The 15,388-nt window shown below is 41.6% G+C and overlaps 1 protein-coding gene across 4 annotated transcripts in view; it reads right to left on the bottom strand.

Moving 5' to 3' along the window:
• The window catches only part of LOC111859306 (uncharacterized), a 73,373-nt gene that overhangs the window by 25,647 nt on the left and 32,338 nt on the right, over positions 1-15,388 (bottom strand). For 3 of the 4 annotated variants that reach the window (XM_072718682.1, XM_072718684.1, XM_072718685.1), the window contains exons 6-8: positions 6,988-7,080; positions 6,372-6,443; positions 2,984-3,097 (exon numbers count right to left, since the gene is read on the bottom strand). In XM_072718682.1, the coding sequence (XP_072574783.1) occupies positions 2,984-3,097; positions 6,372-6,443; positions 6,988-7,080 (279 nt within the window). The remainder of the gene's footprint in view (positions 1-2,983; positions 3,098-6,371; positions 6,444-6,987; positions 7,081-15,388) is intronic. The other variant, XM_072718683.1, reaches the window with a different exon arrangement.

Here is a 15,388-nt window from a genome sequence, read left to right as displayed (position 1 = left end):
CTTCTGCACCTTAGCATTTTTGCATAATTCATATTGGTCTGAAAACAAGACATTTCGTTAGCCTCCTAGGATTTTCACCAAACCTACACAAATCTGGTATCATTTAAATCAGGAGACAGTCATAATAAATAAATATTAAAAAAATCCTAAACTTTCCATGAGGTTCGGCCACCAGCCACACCCAAACCATACAGGTGCCATGGCCATTTCAGTCAGACAGCTATATCTCAGGCATGCCTCAGCCAATCATCACCAAACTTTAATATGTTGTGTAGGATAGTACTCCGGAAGGCCCCTCCAAATTTGGTGCTAATCAGTCAAACGGGGGCGCTACAACAATATAACATGTCTGTATAAACCTGAAAAATCAATTCAACTTACATTTATCTCATTTTTGATCAATTGACATATTACTGGTTAAAATCATTTGTGCTGCAATTTCTTTGTGTCATGTCAAATCAAGATATATGCAATGCTCAATGATAGTCATTTGCATTGACTTGTGATGTTTAAAAACCTAATAAATGACATATTACTGTAACTCCTACAATGTCCAGCCCAAGTAGCTCATTCTGGTAGTAGATCAATCAGCACACTGCCCTTATGTATGATTCATAAAAATATCTTGACCTACCTGTATGCTATGGCCACCAGCTACACCCAACCTGCACCATTTCCATGTTCATTTCAATCAACCATCTAAATCTCAGCCGTGCTTCAACCAATCCTCACTAAATTTGACCGCTTAATATAGCACTGCACCCCAGAGAGACCCTCCAACTTTAGTGCCAAACGGTCAAATGGGGGCACTACAGCCACTGTCCATATATTTCTAAGACCCACCTTAGCAACTTCAGCTGAAATGTACTTATTTCTCATCAAACATTAAATCAGTTGTTCCCATTCCCTTTACCTAGGTCCATATTTTAAATTTCCTTTCATTTTCCACCGATTTGCCTCATAGAACATTATCAGATTTAATTTACACATAAGAAGGCCTGAAAGTATTGAATAGAATTTCTAAAATGGAGCGCTGCCTCCCCCTGCTGGCCACACCATTTCCATGCCCATTTCAATCAAACAGCTATATCTCTGGCATGCTTCATCCAATCCTCACAACATCTGACTCACATATATATTACTGGACTTCAGAAATACCTTCCAAGTTTGGTGGCAATCGGTCAAACGGGGGCGCTACAACCACTGCCTTACTATGCCTAAGACCCACCTTGGTTAATGCAGCTGAAATCTCCCTATTTTTTATTTACACATTGAAATATTAATCACCTTTCCCTTCATTTAAGTCCATTTTTAGTCCCCTTATATTTTCCTGCCATTTGACTTTTAGAAATCTATCAAACTTCAGTGATACTTCAGCCTGTGTACACTGCAGCAATTGCAATCTTTTCCACACCACATTTCCCTTCTGTTTCTCATCTACCCTTTTCTCTTTATCCTATTTTGATGAACATTTCTACTGTCATGTCCAAATGTCAGGTCTCATCCAATCATAGTAGCATGTCATATTTTTTTTTCTATTTAAATGCATTGGCCATCAGGTACAGTCTCTACTTCATTTCCTATCATTAGTGAACTTCTACTTTTATGCCATTCACTTCATTTCTGTCCATTGCTTCTGTCCATTTCCTTTGGACCCGTTTGTCACTGCTTGCAGTTATCTTTTGAATTGTTATTTTACTTTTATTTTGTAGAAGGAAACCCAGTATTTGCAATTAATTTTAACCACAGTGTTTTAATAAAAGTGTCTGTGACATGTCACATGTGGCTGACCTACAATTGAACATTTATAGCCCTGTAAGGGTCACCTTCCCTCTGTCTGAGTCTTTCGTGTCTTTGCCCCTTTTGGTCAGCAGGTGTCACTAGCCATCCTGTCCTCTCTGTTGTCAGTCTTTAGTATTTCGTAGTGTTGTAGTCAAGACCGCCTAAACCGAGACCAAGACATTGCCGAGACTGGAGGGTATCAAGACCAAGACACTGCTGAGACTTGAGGGTACCAAGACCAAGACCAAGTCCAAGACCAAGACCAAGACACACTAAGGCGAGACCAAGACCAAGACTGGTCGAGACCAAGACCAAGACCAAGACCGAAAACAGACTAGGGCTAGAATCGACATCACATTACTCAGATCAACTGTAGAGAAAAAAGGCATTGCTGTAAAGTGTCATTACTCGTTAAATCAAATTCATGATTTGAATTTATCAGATCTCATCAAGGGAAAGAGATGGGATGTACCAGAAAGATGTTCATATTAAGTCTCTTATACCAGAGACAGAGGCCTCGGGTAAGCTATGAATACGGCTATGTAATGATCCTTTGCTATGAATTGAAGAGAATGAGCCTCCAGATTGACTTGCACCTCCAAGACCGTGCTTTCTAATGAATGTGAAATACCTAATTTATTTGAATTATAACTATGCTTTAGACTTCGCGGACATTTTCGGACATTTCTTTGCTGACTTCGCTATGATGCGATGTGTATGATGTGTGTGGACCGTTGAGAAAATGTATACAAGGTAACATTTTTAAAATAGATGCATCTGACTGGTTGCATTTGAACAGACTGTACACAGACACAGAGGAGGGGGACTCAAACCCACATGACATGGGGAGCACATGCAGACTGTACACAGACACAGAGGAGAGGGACTCAAACCCACATGACATGGGAAGCACATGCAGACTGTACACAGACACAGAGGAGTGGGACTCAAACCCACATGACATGGGGAGCACATGCAGACTGTACACAGACACAGAGGGGGACTCAAACCCACACGACATGGGGAGCACATACAAACTACACACAGATATGGAAGAGGGGGGGGTCAAATGCTGACCACTGAGGCACCACGCTGCCCCAACAGTTAACAAAACAGATATTGCAAAAATTTTAATTATGCGAATACCAGAATTCCTAATACTGATCCAGTATTCCAGAAATCCATTTATAAACGTACTCACTTTGGTATAAAACAACTGTGATTTGAAAAAATGTGATGATTCCCAGTAGGATTCCAATTCCTGCTTTATCTCCTGGAGTTGGGGAATGGTTTATTGAAAAGTCAATGAACAAACCTGAAATGAGGTAAGAATTGTCAGTCAACATGTTATTACAGTTTTTCTGAAATGCAATGCTAAAGCACAGTTCCTGAAACTATGTAATATCATTTAGCACTTCATAACGCATAGAGAATGTAATCATTAGGACTCTTTTAGGAAGCTGATGTAAACTATGGAGAGAGTGACCTTGTAACCTTTAGAGAATGCAGACCAATTACTGCTGTGCACAATCTGACGAAAAACAAGTATGAATGAGCACCTTGTGTTGGCTTAGAAGTTTCTGTATCTGTTAGCCATTTTGTTAGCCTTTAGTGTATGAAAATGTACTTTATTAGTGCTGCAGCGTGTCACTATGTTGAAGGACAAATATCTTATTAACCCCCAAGCCAGTAGAGATGCGCGGATCAGCTAAAATGTCACACGAATCTGCGGCTTTAAACAAATCATCCACCCGCCACCCGCCCGCACCTATAATTTTCTCTGATATAGATATCCGCACCCGCTTCTTCGTTTTTAACAGCAGATTCAGTGACTTTAGAGCTAATCTGCGCATCTCTGATAGTAAAATAATATGCGTATCGTATGCTGCTTTAAATGAACATTTATTCATAAAACAAATTTTGTCTTTGGCCAGATTAACCAACATTTTCTCAATAAAATAAACAGTCTTTAGCCTACTCCATTCAGACTTTAATGGGAATATCACCGTTCTGTCGCTGCAACACGTAAACACACAATGACTGGATAACGGCAAATTTATTAGCCCTATCTATTCAAATAATACAGAATATTATGCTTTCCAAATAGATTTTTAAAAAAAGAGAACAATTAAGAACTTTTTTTCCCAAAAAAAACTCGTAGGCACTTATACAGACGATAGGTAACAGGCGATAGGCACTTCGCTAAACCGCTCCCACACAGCACTTTTCTTTCCTTCCTTTTGTTCTGTTTTTAATTCTCCCTTTTTTAGTCTCTTTCGGATCTGTTTCGCCTCCATTTCTGCTTTAAGAAATGGACCCCCCTCCTCCCACCACGCACGTATTTTTTTAAAACGAGAGCGCAAATAAGCAACTGTCTGCCTGATGAAAAATGCATTTAAAACATGTTCGTATTTTAGAGAATGTAGTTGATATTTGCATCATTAATGATTGATCTCATCCACCCGCGACCCACCCGCAATTAATTAAAATGTATTTTTTTATTACCCGACCCACCCAACCCGCGGATTATCCGCAGCGCCCGCGGATATAACCGCCATCCGTGCATCTCTACAAGCCAGACAATCTGCAACAAGCAGAAGCTGGCAAGGTTTGCTACTGAAGGAAGGGATTCACCTGAGTTCACCAGAAGTTCACGGCTGAGCATTTTTAAAAAACCAAGTGGAGATGGTTGCGCCACCATTATGTTCGGCCGAGGGGCCAAATAGTAAAAGAAATAATGGACAAACTTATCACCTGGCCACACTTACCACACTCCCACATAGCAAAATTGGTATGGCCCGGATCTGGCCCACACTATGCGCTTACACCCGGCCCACATACCGCAATGAATGACGGCCCCTTGATGGCCCAGATCTGGTTTGCCAGAGGTGGCCCACACATGGACCAGCACAAAGCCAGATGCAGACATGTTGGTGGCCCTGTTCTGGCCCAGAACAGTTTCAGCTCGGCCACCAAATGTCAGCCTTTGTGTACCTTAATCAAGTCATGTAATACCTACTTAATATTAATTCAATATTCATTGAAATATTAAGTTACCTCAACATTCAAATAAAGTTGCTCTACATTATTTTATTTTTTTTCTACTCAGCCAATGGGGAAATAGTTAAAAGACTTTCTTTAGTATTAGTACCTTGTTTTACTTGAGTCAGGGGAAATAAAAAACAACCGCATTTCACAATTCAACATTTTAATAAATGCTAAATAATAATAATAATCATCACTTCATTAAAGAAAGTCCGTCATTCATTGCGGTATGTGGGCCGGGTGTAATCGCATAGTGTGGGCCAGATCTGGGCCATACCAATTTTGCTATGTGGGTTGTTTAATTAATTAAGGTTTTGTCAAATGAGTGACCAATTTTATAAATGAGTTTAGGAAATTGATGGTTTTGTTCCAAGAATGAGGTTTAGTCTTCTAGCAATTCAGAAAAACTGTAATATAAGGCAGAGGGAAAACAGATGTGTTCAGTGATCCTGTGTTTAAGACCCTACACTGCATACCCCTTTCACCTGAGGGTTCTCAATTTCAATCCCATGTTGAATATTGTTGTACTGAAAGTACATTTATTTATTTAGCAGATGCTTTTCTCCAGAGCAATGTATAAGTGAGTGTCAGAGAGCAGGGCCAGCCTGCGGTTAAGGGCCTTTCTCAAGAGCCAAATGGTGAAATCACTCTACCAGCCAAAGGACTTGAAACTTTCAGTTAGGGGCAGAAATCCACATATCCCATACTAAGAAGCAGATTAAGAACAGTTACAAAAAGTCAGTGAGGGTGTTTGGCTGGGAGACATTATTCAGCCTAAATCATGCTTCCAAACAGCTATAAAGCCAAGCTGCCCCCAGCCTAAACAAAGACAGTTTACTCCCTTAATCCATCAGCCTCCCTCTGGTCTAGGTGCTGACAGGAATCTCCAGGCCTTCAGAGCTGTGGAGCAGCTGCTTCATGCTGCTCTTCCACTGCTTATTATTATTTTAAATAAACCTCATTTCTTAGCTACTTAAAACCGCCCCCTTTCAGACAGCTGGGCACTGGAGCAGTTCAGGTTCAGCACCTGACTAAAGGTAAACAGGTCGAGCTTCTCCCAGGACTTGGGCTGGGAAACTTCAGGTTACAGGTCCTTGTCTTACCCACCCTGCTAAGGACCGTCCCTCTTAGCTGGGTTACTGCATGGGAGGGTAAGCTGGGGATTCAGAGGGGAATCGAGCTCTGATTTAAAGATGTATTTTATAACCTGCAACTCTGTGACTGACAGATGAATAATTAATGGTACATAATAAAACATTGGAGATGTGTGGCATCTACATATATTTTACCAGGAACTGCTGCTTTATTTTGATTTAGTTCTTGTGTTTCGAAACCATAAAATTTTACTGATCAGACGGTTTTGTCCAAAGCAGTGTACAATTTGGGATCTGACATTAGGGTCAGCTACTGTTCTTGAAGCAGCTGGGAAAAGCTATAGTTACTCTGCTACTAATGGGATTTAAACCCACAACCTTCCAGACGTGGGCACGGAGCCCTAACCCACTGATATACCAACAGTCCCACACCATTACAATTAAACTTACCTACAAATACAAAGATCATCACGACGGTGCTTCCTAAACGCAGGGCCATGTATTTAATAGCATTCACATTGTCTGTAAAATGAATACAAAAGTAACTTTAACAAATATAATTAATTAATAATTATTAGCTGTTGTGTCCAGACATCTCAAGTTACAACAGATACCCCCAATTAATAAAATTATATTATATGGGTCAGACTATCATAATATTCAAATTAAATTTTAAAAGATATTCAGCAAATTTAATTATATACCATCATCAGATATGCATGATACATAAAAGGTTTTCTACGTAGTGTGTGTATGTAATAGTAATACAATTCATTTAAAGGATACCTGAATGTTTTTTACATATACAGTATCAGAAAGTGGTTTGAAATGTAGATCAGTAAAGCTGTTATCACAGTTATCCTGTTATAAATTTAAATATACACACATACACACACACACAGCAAATACTGTTTCTGTGTGTATACAAAAATGGCATATAAATATTCATTCCGAAACACTTCTAAACACCTGTAATTATGTCACAGTTTTTTTCCACACTATCAACCTCTTTTAACAGTATATATAGGAAACAGAGTAGGAAACACATGGAAATAAGTCAACATACTTGTAAATAAGTCCAGATGTGGAGCCATAACAAACAGCACCAGGATACACAGCAGGCTGACAATAGTATAAGTAACAGCCTCTTCCATGGATCCTGAGAAACAAATTATAAAAAAAAACATATGGAATCCTTTCATCTTACAATATTTATAGGAGCACCCATTGTTGTTCCCCAGTTCTGAATGCAGCACTACTACTCTGTTTTCCATTTTCTTTAAATTTCTTAGCCTCTTCCTTCCTTTTACTCTGATGAACTTCATATTGGATTTTGTGTTTCCTGTTACTTCATTGCACCTGCTTGCACCTTATAGTACACAAGGTTAACGAGGGGGGCGTGGCACACGGAAGGAGTGGACAGATCGGGGCAGGACACATTGCTTTTTTTAAACTTTACACATTGTTTGGATACATTTATTTTCTTACTTTACAAATTACTGTTTTGATGAATGTGCTTAGATGTGTTTACTTATGCTCTTCTTGTTTTATCCTGTTCATTTTGTGTTTAAATGCTAAAAAAAACATATTTATGTGTAATTTTTTGGGGCCGGGAACCAATTAATATCTTTTCCATTATTTCTTATGGGGAAAATTCGATCAGAACTCAAACTTTTTAGGATTCAAACCTGAGTTCTGAACATATTAAGTTCGAGTTCTGAGGTACCACTGTATATGAATCAATCACCCACCACCATTGTGTCAGTCTGAACCCTCAAAATCACTCCAGGTACATTTATTGTAAGCATTCTCTTAAAATAAACTGCATAACCATAGATTACAGTATTGCAAGGCCACTGAATTTAAGAATTGGCGAACAGTTCTAATAATCTCGTAAACACTTGTAAATAGCCCCATTGTGTAATTGTTGTTAGCATAGATACTTGTTGTGCTGTGTACCCGGCTGTTACGTGTACAGTTGGGTGTGTTTGTACTCAGTCCTTGCCAGATCCTGACATGCATCCACTGTGTGTGTGCCTTACTGTCCTTAGTGTAACTTCCCCGTGTTTCTCTGCCATTCAGTGTCTCTGTGTTGTTGTTTGGCTGCGGTCCTTTTAAGGATTACATTAATAGAGCAACTTTATGAAAGTCCGCACCTCCTAGTGTTTGTTTGCAGCTGCTGTCACGATGCCTTGGTCCACCTGGCACCACAGTTTATTCTTAAAAATTAATTTTTCATCAATGCCATGTAAATCATGCATACGACCAATTTAACTTATGTGTAGTATGACCAGTCATGTACTGGAGTTTACCATAAATACACCTGGGGGGTATTCTTCATACAAGGATTAAAAGGACACATCCTCATGAGCTCATCTTTTTTGATGAAGTTTCAATCTGACCAAAAGGAGGTGTCCCTGGAATGTCCTTGGCCAACGAATGTAACCATGTGCAGGGCTGGGCGTCTTTCAAAATTTTTCAATTATAATAATAATAATAGTAAATTTTATTTGTATTGCACTTTATATTTTAGCAATCTCAAAGTGCTACAGAGTAAAAATAAAATAATAAAACAGGAGAACCTACAAAATACTTTAAATGTCTTTCTAAAAAGATGAGTTTTTAGGTTTCGTTTAAAAGCATCAGTCGACTGTGGGGCTCTCAGGTAGTCAGGGACAGCGTTCCACAGCCTCGGCGCCACAGATGAGAAAACCCTATCACCCATGCTGCGGAGCTTGGTTCTGGGGACTTGGAGGGTGACGTCCATGCATCCAGCCTGCCGTTCTGCCTGTGTCATCTTCCTTGTATGACCCGCTCCCTGCCTTCTGGTTGCCTGGCCATTGGAGGGAGTGGTGGCACCGGCTTGCCATCCCCCCCCTGCTCCCCATTTGTGCCTCAAATTTTACTGTATTTGACTCTCCCTGCCGGCCCCTGGAGGATGGGCTCCCCCTTTGAGTCTGGTCCCTCCCAAGGTTTCTTCCTTCGAGGGAGTTTTTCCTTGCCACTGTTGCCTATGGCTTACTCACTGGGGGCTTTGGGTGGGGATGCTGTAAAGCACTTTGGGACAATGTAATGTTGTGATAATGCGCTATACAAAAATAAATTTGTCTGTTGTTGGGTGTTAGTGTGTAAAGAGCGGAGGGTGTGTGAGGAGGTATGGGGGGTGAGGAGTTCTTGTAAGTAAAGGGGGGCATGTCCATAGATGCACTGATGGGTGAGGAGGGAGACCATGTACTCTATCCTGAGTGGGACAGGGAGCCAGTGAAGGGTTTTCAGGATGGGGGTGATGTGGTCATGCTTCCGCACCCTCATCAGGATCCTGGCAGCGCTGTTCTGAATATACTGTAGTCTCTGGATATTCTTGCCAGGAATCCCAATGAGGAGTGCATTACAGTAATCCAGCCTGGAGGAGACAAAGGCATGGACGAGCTTCTCTGCATCTGCCAGGCTGAGTGTTGGGCGGAGTTTGGCGATGTTCTTGAGGTGGTAGAATGATGACTTACAGAAGTGTTTGATGTGGGTGTGAAAGGTGAGTTGAGGGTACATTTTAACACCCAAATTGGTGACAGATGTGGAAAGGGGGATGTTTTAGCCAGAGAAAGTGATACTGGTGATGGTAGAAGAGCGGAGATGGTGTGGTGTGCCAACTAAGATGGCTTCTGTTTTGGATCTGTTCAGCTGAAGGAAGTTGAGCCTCATCCATGCCTCTATCTCCTCCAGGCAGGTAGTCAGTGTGAATGTTGGCAGAAGAGCAGTAGAGGAGGTGGGGGCAGCCCTGAGGTAAAGCTGAGTGTCATCGGCATAGCAATGGAAAGATAAACCATGTCTGCTAATGACATTTCCAAGAGGGAGCAGGTACATGGTGAAAAGGATGGGGCCTAGCACAGAGCCCTGTGGGACACCACAGGTGACGTTGTGGGTGTGAGACTTTGCGCTGACCAGGGTGACATGCTCAGTTCTGCCAGTCAGGTATGATGTGAACCAGTTGTGAACATTTCCTGAGAGTCCAATGTTGTATTGCAGGTGGTGAAGGAGAATGTTGTGGTCTATTGTCTCAAAAGCAGCTGTCAGGTCAAGGAGGATGAGTAGAGAAGGGGAACCAGTATCTGCTGTCATCAGGTCATTGGTGACCCTGACCAGGGCTGTTTCAGTGCCTTGGCCAGGGCAGTCTCAGACAGTGGGTCGACAGTTGGAGGAGGCAGGATATCCATGGTGGAGAGGTGTGAGCGGATGTTATCAACTTTTTGTTTGAATGTGCATGTTGCACCTCTCCTTGGTGGCCTCGGAGTGGGCAGGTGAAGGAGGTTTGAGAAGGTGATTTATAGTTGAAAAAAGTTTTTTGGAGTTCCTGGAGTTGTTGCTGATGATGGTGGAATAGAACCTGAACCATGCAACCTTCAGAGCTTCTGCATACGCCCTCTTGTGTTCCATGTAAGCCTGTTTGTGGACAGTCAGCCCAGAGGCCTTAAGCTGCCGCTCAAGGACACGCCCAGCTGCCTTCATTTTTCGCAGCTCGCAGGTGTACCAAGGTGCTGAGCATGAGAATGAGACGGACCTGGATGTTAAGGAGGCGTGGAAGTCCAGAAGACTGCTCAGGGACTGGTTGTAGAAATCTGCAAGGTCAGCAACAGGGAGGGAGCTGGTAGGGTCAGAGGAGAGTAATTTAAAATCCGCCAATTAATTTATACTTTACCAGGGATTTCAAGTTTCAACAAAAGTTTGGAGTGAGAATACAACTGTTAGGGGCGCAGCACATGTTTCACGACCTGCTGCATTCATCGGATCTTGCTCTGCCACTTCCAACTTGTCTGCACTCTGTATGTGTGCGCATCCATGTAATAACGTGCTTGCAGCAGGATCACATGCAACAAAAGCTATTTTCTGATTGGCTGGTGTGGAAGTAAAATTGGACATTGGTAGGCCCGGGAGGGGAGGAATATTGGGTCTGTTATGTCTTAGGCCTTAGGCAAGAAGAGATTGTTTTGAATACTGTGTGACCTCGCTTTGTGATAGCCGCCTGCAGTTAGTTCTGCAGACCCTGAAGAGAGATCGGACCTTGGAAAGACAGACAGCGGAGCAAAAGGGGGGGGGGGAGAAACCACCTGCAGGAAAAGATTCGAAGCTGCCCCAACTGGTACACAAAGAATTATAGCTTAATAAAATAGCTGCAGTAGAAAATATGTAAAATGTTACACAATTGCAAATGTATACGTAATCATGTTAATCATACTAATCATGTGTTAACCATGTATTTGCAGTGATTCAATGACAATACGTCAGTGTATTAATCATTAATCAATGGAACACCCAAACATTAACAGTGATTCAATGTCATATAATCAATATCTATATACATATCTCAAGTAGAGTCTAGAAGCTGAGAAAGATTCCGGTAAATTGAGCAAAATGGGTGAACTTTGTCTTGCTACCATGGTGAAGTTATTCAATTTCACGTCTGTCACATGTGCTCAGGGTGAACCTGCTCTCATCTGTGAAAAACACAGGGCACCTGTGGCGGACTTGCCAATTCTGGTATTCTATGGCAAATGCCAATTGAACTCCACAGTGCCGGGCAGTGAGCACAGGGCCCACTAGAGGATGTCGGGCCCACTAGAGGATGTCGGGCCCACTAGAGGATGTCGGGCCCACTAGAGGATGTCGGGCCCTCAGGCCACCCTCACGAAGTCTGTTTCTGATTGTTTGGTCAGAGATATTCACACCAGTGACCTGCTGGAGGAAATGTTGTAGGGCTCTGGCAGTGCTCATCCTGTTCCTCCTTGAACAAAGTATCAGATACCGGTCCTGCTGATGGGTTAAGGATCTTCTACGGCCCTGTTCAGCTCTCCTAGAGTAATTGCCTGTCTCATGGAATCTCCTCCATGCCCTTGAGACTGTGCTGGGAGACACAGCAAACCTTCTGGAAATGGCACATATTGAAGTGCCATCCTGGAGGAGTTGGACTACCTGTGCAACCACTGTAGGGTCCAGGTATCACTTCATGCTACCAGTAGTGACACTGACCATAGCCAAATGGAAAACTAGTGAAAAAACAATCAGAAAAGATGAGGAGGGAAAAATGTCAGTGGCCTCCACCTGTTAAACCATTCCTGTTTTGGGGGTCGTCACAGGCCCATAACATGATGGACCCTCCAGCAAATTTTACAGTAGGCAACAAGTTCTTCTCCAGGATTGCTATGTGTGTTTTTGCCATGCATAGCGCCTCTGGTTGTGACAAATAACTCTACCTTAGTCTGTGCACAGTATTTTTTTCCAAAATGTATATGGCTTGTCCAGATGCGCTTTTGCATACCTCATGCAACTCTTCTTGTAGTGAGTACTCATCATCCTTCCACTGAGCTGTTCCTGGTACAAAGTGCGCTGAACTATGGAACGATGTACAATGACACCATCAGCATCCAGATGTTGTTGTAGCTCTCTGGAGGTGGTCTGTGACCCTTCTAACTTGCCTGTACATTTCATATATATTTTTCTTGGCCTACCTCATCTTTCCTTCACAAGTACTGCTCCTGTGGTCTTCCATTTCCTACCTACAATTCGGACTGTGGAAACAGTCCACACCTTTGTGATAATTTCTTGCACCCTTCTCCTAATTCATAACGACGAATTTTCTTCAATAGAGAGTTCTTTAGAGGTTCCCATGTTGCCACTCTCTAAGAGAGAACCAAGGACAAGCACAACTAGGAATTACGTATGTCAAATAACCTTTTTTCATGATTGGTTGCATCTGTCTTTGTAGTTAAGGTCTAATGAGTTCATCAAAGCAATTTTGTGCTGCAACCTGTCAGCATTGAATGACTACAGGTCTTCAAATTAATGCAATTAAAAGAGTGCCCAAACCTTTGCACATCCAATTTTTTTACATTTTATTTTATTTCATACAACTCAATAATGCTATACTGAGAATTTTGGTCTGATAAACATCCCATTGTGTACTCTAAAATAAAAATGGCATATTGCTGTGATCTTCTTTTATGAAGACAGAGCAAATTATCATGCAACCTCAGAGGGGTGCCCAAACTTTTACATAACACTGTATCTACAGTGCCCTCCACAATTATTGGCACCTCTTGCGAAGATTTGTAAAAAGGGTTAGACAAAATCTACCTTTCAGTGAAGTACCTTCATCTCAAATTGAAAAAATGAGAATCGTTATCACTATTCATGAAAAGGGCATGCAATGGATTAAGGGCAAGCAGTGAAATTTGAGCACAGGGACAAAGAGAATGGCTCTCAAGTATGACTCGATTCCCTTCCTTCATACCGAAGACTTGGATCATGAACCTGTCATCGCTATTCATTTCTCTATAATGGAAGACAACAGAGGCATGGTGTCCATGTTTTATACCAGGGGTGGCCAATATTTTCCGCAGAGCCAGTGTGTATGCAGGTTCTTGGGATAACCTTTAGGTCAGTTGTTCAAACCCAAGAGTGAGCACTCATTTAAATATAAACTCATATAAATACAAAGTTTAATCAAATGAAACAAACTGAATGACAGAATGTCTAACCGGAGAACAATTTCCAATTCCAGATTCTGACCATTGCTTGAAGAAATCGTAACACCAAATCAAAATGCCAAACTGTGCTGACACAACGACAGACCCACCCTTTAAATTCAGTTTCATGAAGCTAAACTGCTATCGAATAGGTTTAGTTCCATGCCTTCTTTGCCATGGAGATAGTCTGAGTTAATTTAGGATTCTGCTCTAAACCCATTCTCTGGAATACCGCCCCCCCCCTGGGTTTTTATTTGAGGAAATATAGTATAAATAATCCTGGGGAATTTTTAGATCTCCAAAAAAGTTCAAAATTTTTTTAAATCACTTTAAATGTAGGTTACTGTAATTATGGTGGTCACATTTGTTACTGCTAATGTATTTTTGTAGGACGTATTTTCTGGAAAAAATAAAATGAAAATAACAAAATGAAAATACAATATCCACTTTGCCATTTAGTTTTCAATGTCTATGAGCAAAAATCCTGCCAAAACTGAAAATTAAAATAAAATAGCATCATTTGCATTTTATTTTTCCAGTCATGTATGTCAGATGTGATAAATGTTTTAAAAAATTAATTAAAAAACATTTTCTAATTTGACTTTTCATTTCCTAGTTTGCTTTTTCATTTCCAAGTTCACTACATGCAAATATATGTTAATTGGAGCAGGGCAGTGGGCGGAGCTATGGATCACTGCAGCGCTTTCTCAGTGTGGTTGCAGATTCTGTTGTTCCCGTGTTCCTTGCGCATGGTTGCCTGTGTTGCCTAAACTAATGGCAAATTCACACGTGGCCTAAGTTAACCACTTATTTGCAGCTTTCTTATTTAGCTTCTTATTCGTAGTGTCTTATGCTAGTAAAATCACACTTCGAAATGCAATTAAATACACCACAATTCCTTTAAAGTCCTGTAACTTACTTTAAAACAAAACATGTTCCCTAAAACGGTGGACAGAGCTACAGACCCCCTTGTAACACCCTTACCCAGTTAGCTAGCAGTTAATGACCACCACTACTTGTGCAGTTCATAAAAGGACAGGTAATGTTTGTCGCGCTGTTGCACAAACATCACACTCGTTTATTTCAATTCATTTGTTGTTATAGACTATAGTGTGCGCTGTACACCCTATTTACTGTTTTGTTGCAGTCTGCACCTTCCAATTAATTTGGCTGCTTCTCCTCCAGCTCCGCACCACCCAGCCTGCAGAAAATGCGCATGCACTTTGCGAGCTCGTACCCGGCTCGTAACGAGCGCGCTCTGCCCTCAAGGGCGAGCATTGGTTAATGGCAGTCATGTGACTGATGCAAGCCAGATCCTTTTATTTAGCAAAATTGAGATTAATAGTTACATTTTATTGTTGAGGGGCAAAGACAGGGCTCCATACGCACATACACATTAAAAAAAAAAAACAAAAAAAAACAACAACAACAAAAAAAAACCAAGAAAAGGGCACTTGAGGCATCCTGGAGGAAAGGGGCGGTACTCAAGCCCCCTCCCCCCCCCCTCTGCACGTGCCTGCTCACTATATATGTAGTTTTCTTTCTCCATGAGTATGGGGTGCTGGGCTTCCTTATAAGGGCTGTTCTGTCCCTGTATTCCCGGTGCCAGAGCCTGGTCCGCAGTAAATCGGACTTGTTTCCGGTGAGGGTTGGACTCTGCCAGGGCTGCCCTTTGTCACTGATTCTGTTCATAACTTTTATGGACAGAATTTCTAGGCGCAGCCAGGGCATTGAAGGTGTCCGATTTGGTGACCTCAGATGGTTTAGTAATAGGTATTGGAGTTAGGGTGGGATCCTTCTTAGTGTAGCCACCTAACTCAAAAGTGAGGACCTGTTAAAATCGAAAATCCCCTTGGAAGTAATACCTTATTGTTATATTTTACCTGCCTCTGACATTCCCTAATGCTCTAAACCCCTCGGAAGGTTCCTGTCTGCCAGAGGCAGTGGAGT

This window comes from Paramormyrops kingsleyae, chromosome 12 (genome assembly GCF_048594095.1).
Source record: "Paramormyrops kingsleyae isolate MSU_618 chromosome 12, PKINGS_0.4, whole genome shotgun sequence".
Classification (NCBI taxonomy): Eukaryota; Metazoa; Chordata; class Actinopteri; order Osteoglossiformes; family Mormyridae; genus Paramormyrops; species Paramormyrops kingsleyae.
This window is presented reverse-complemented; position numbering and strand designations above follow the sequence as displayed.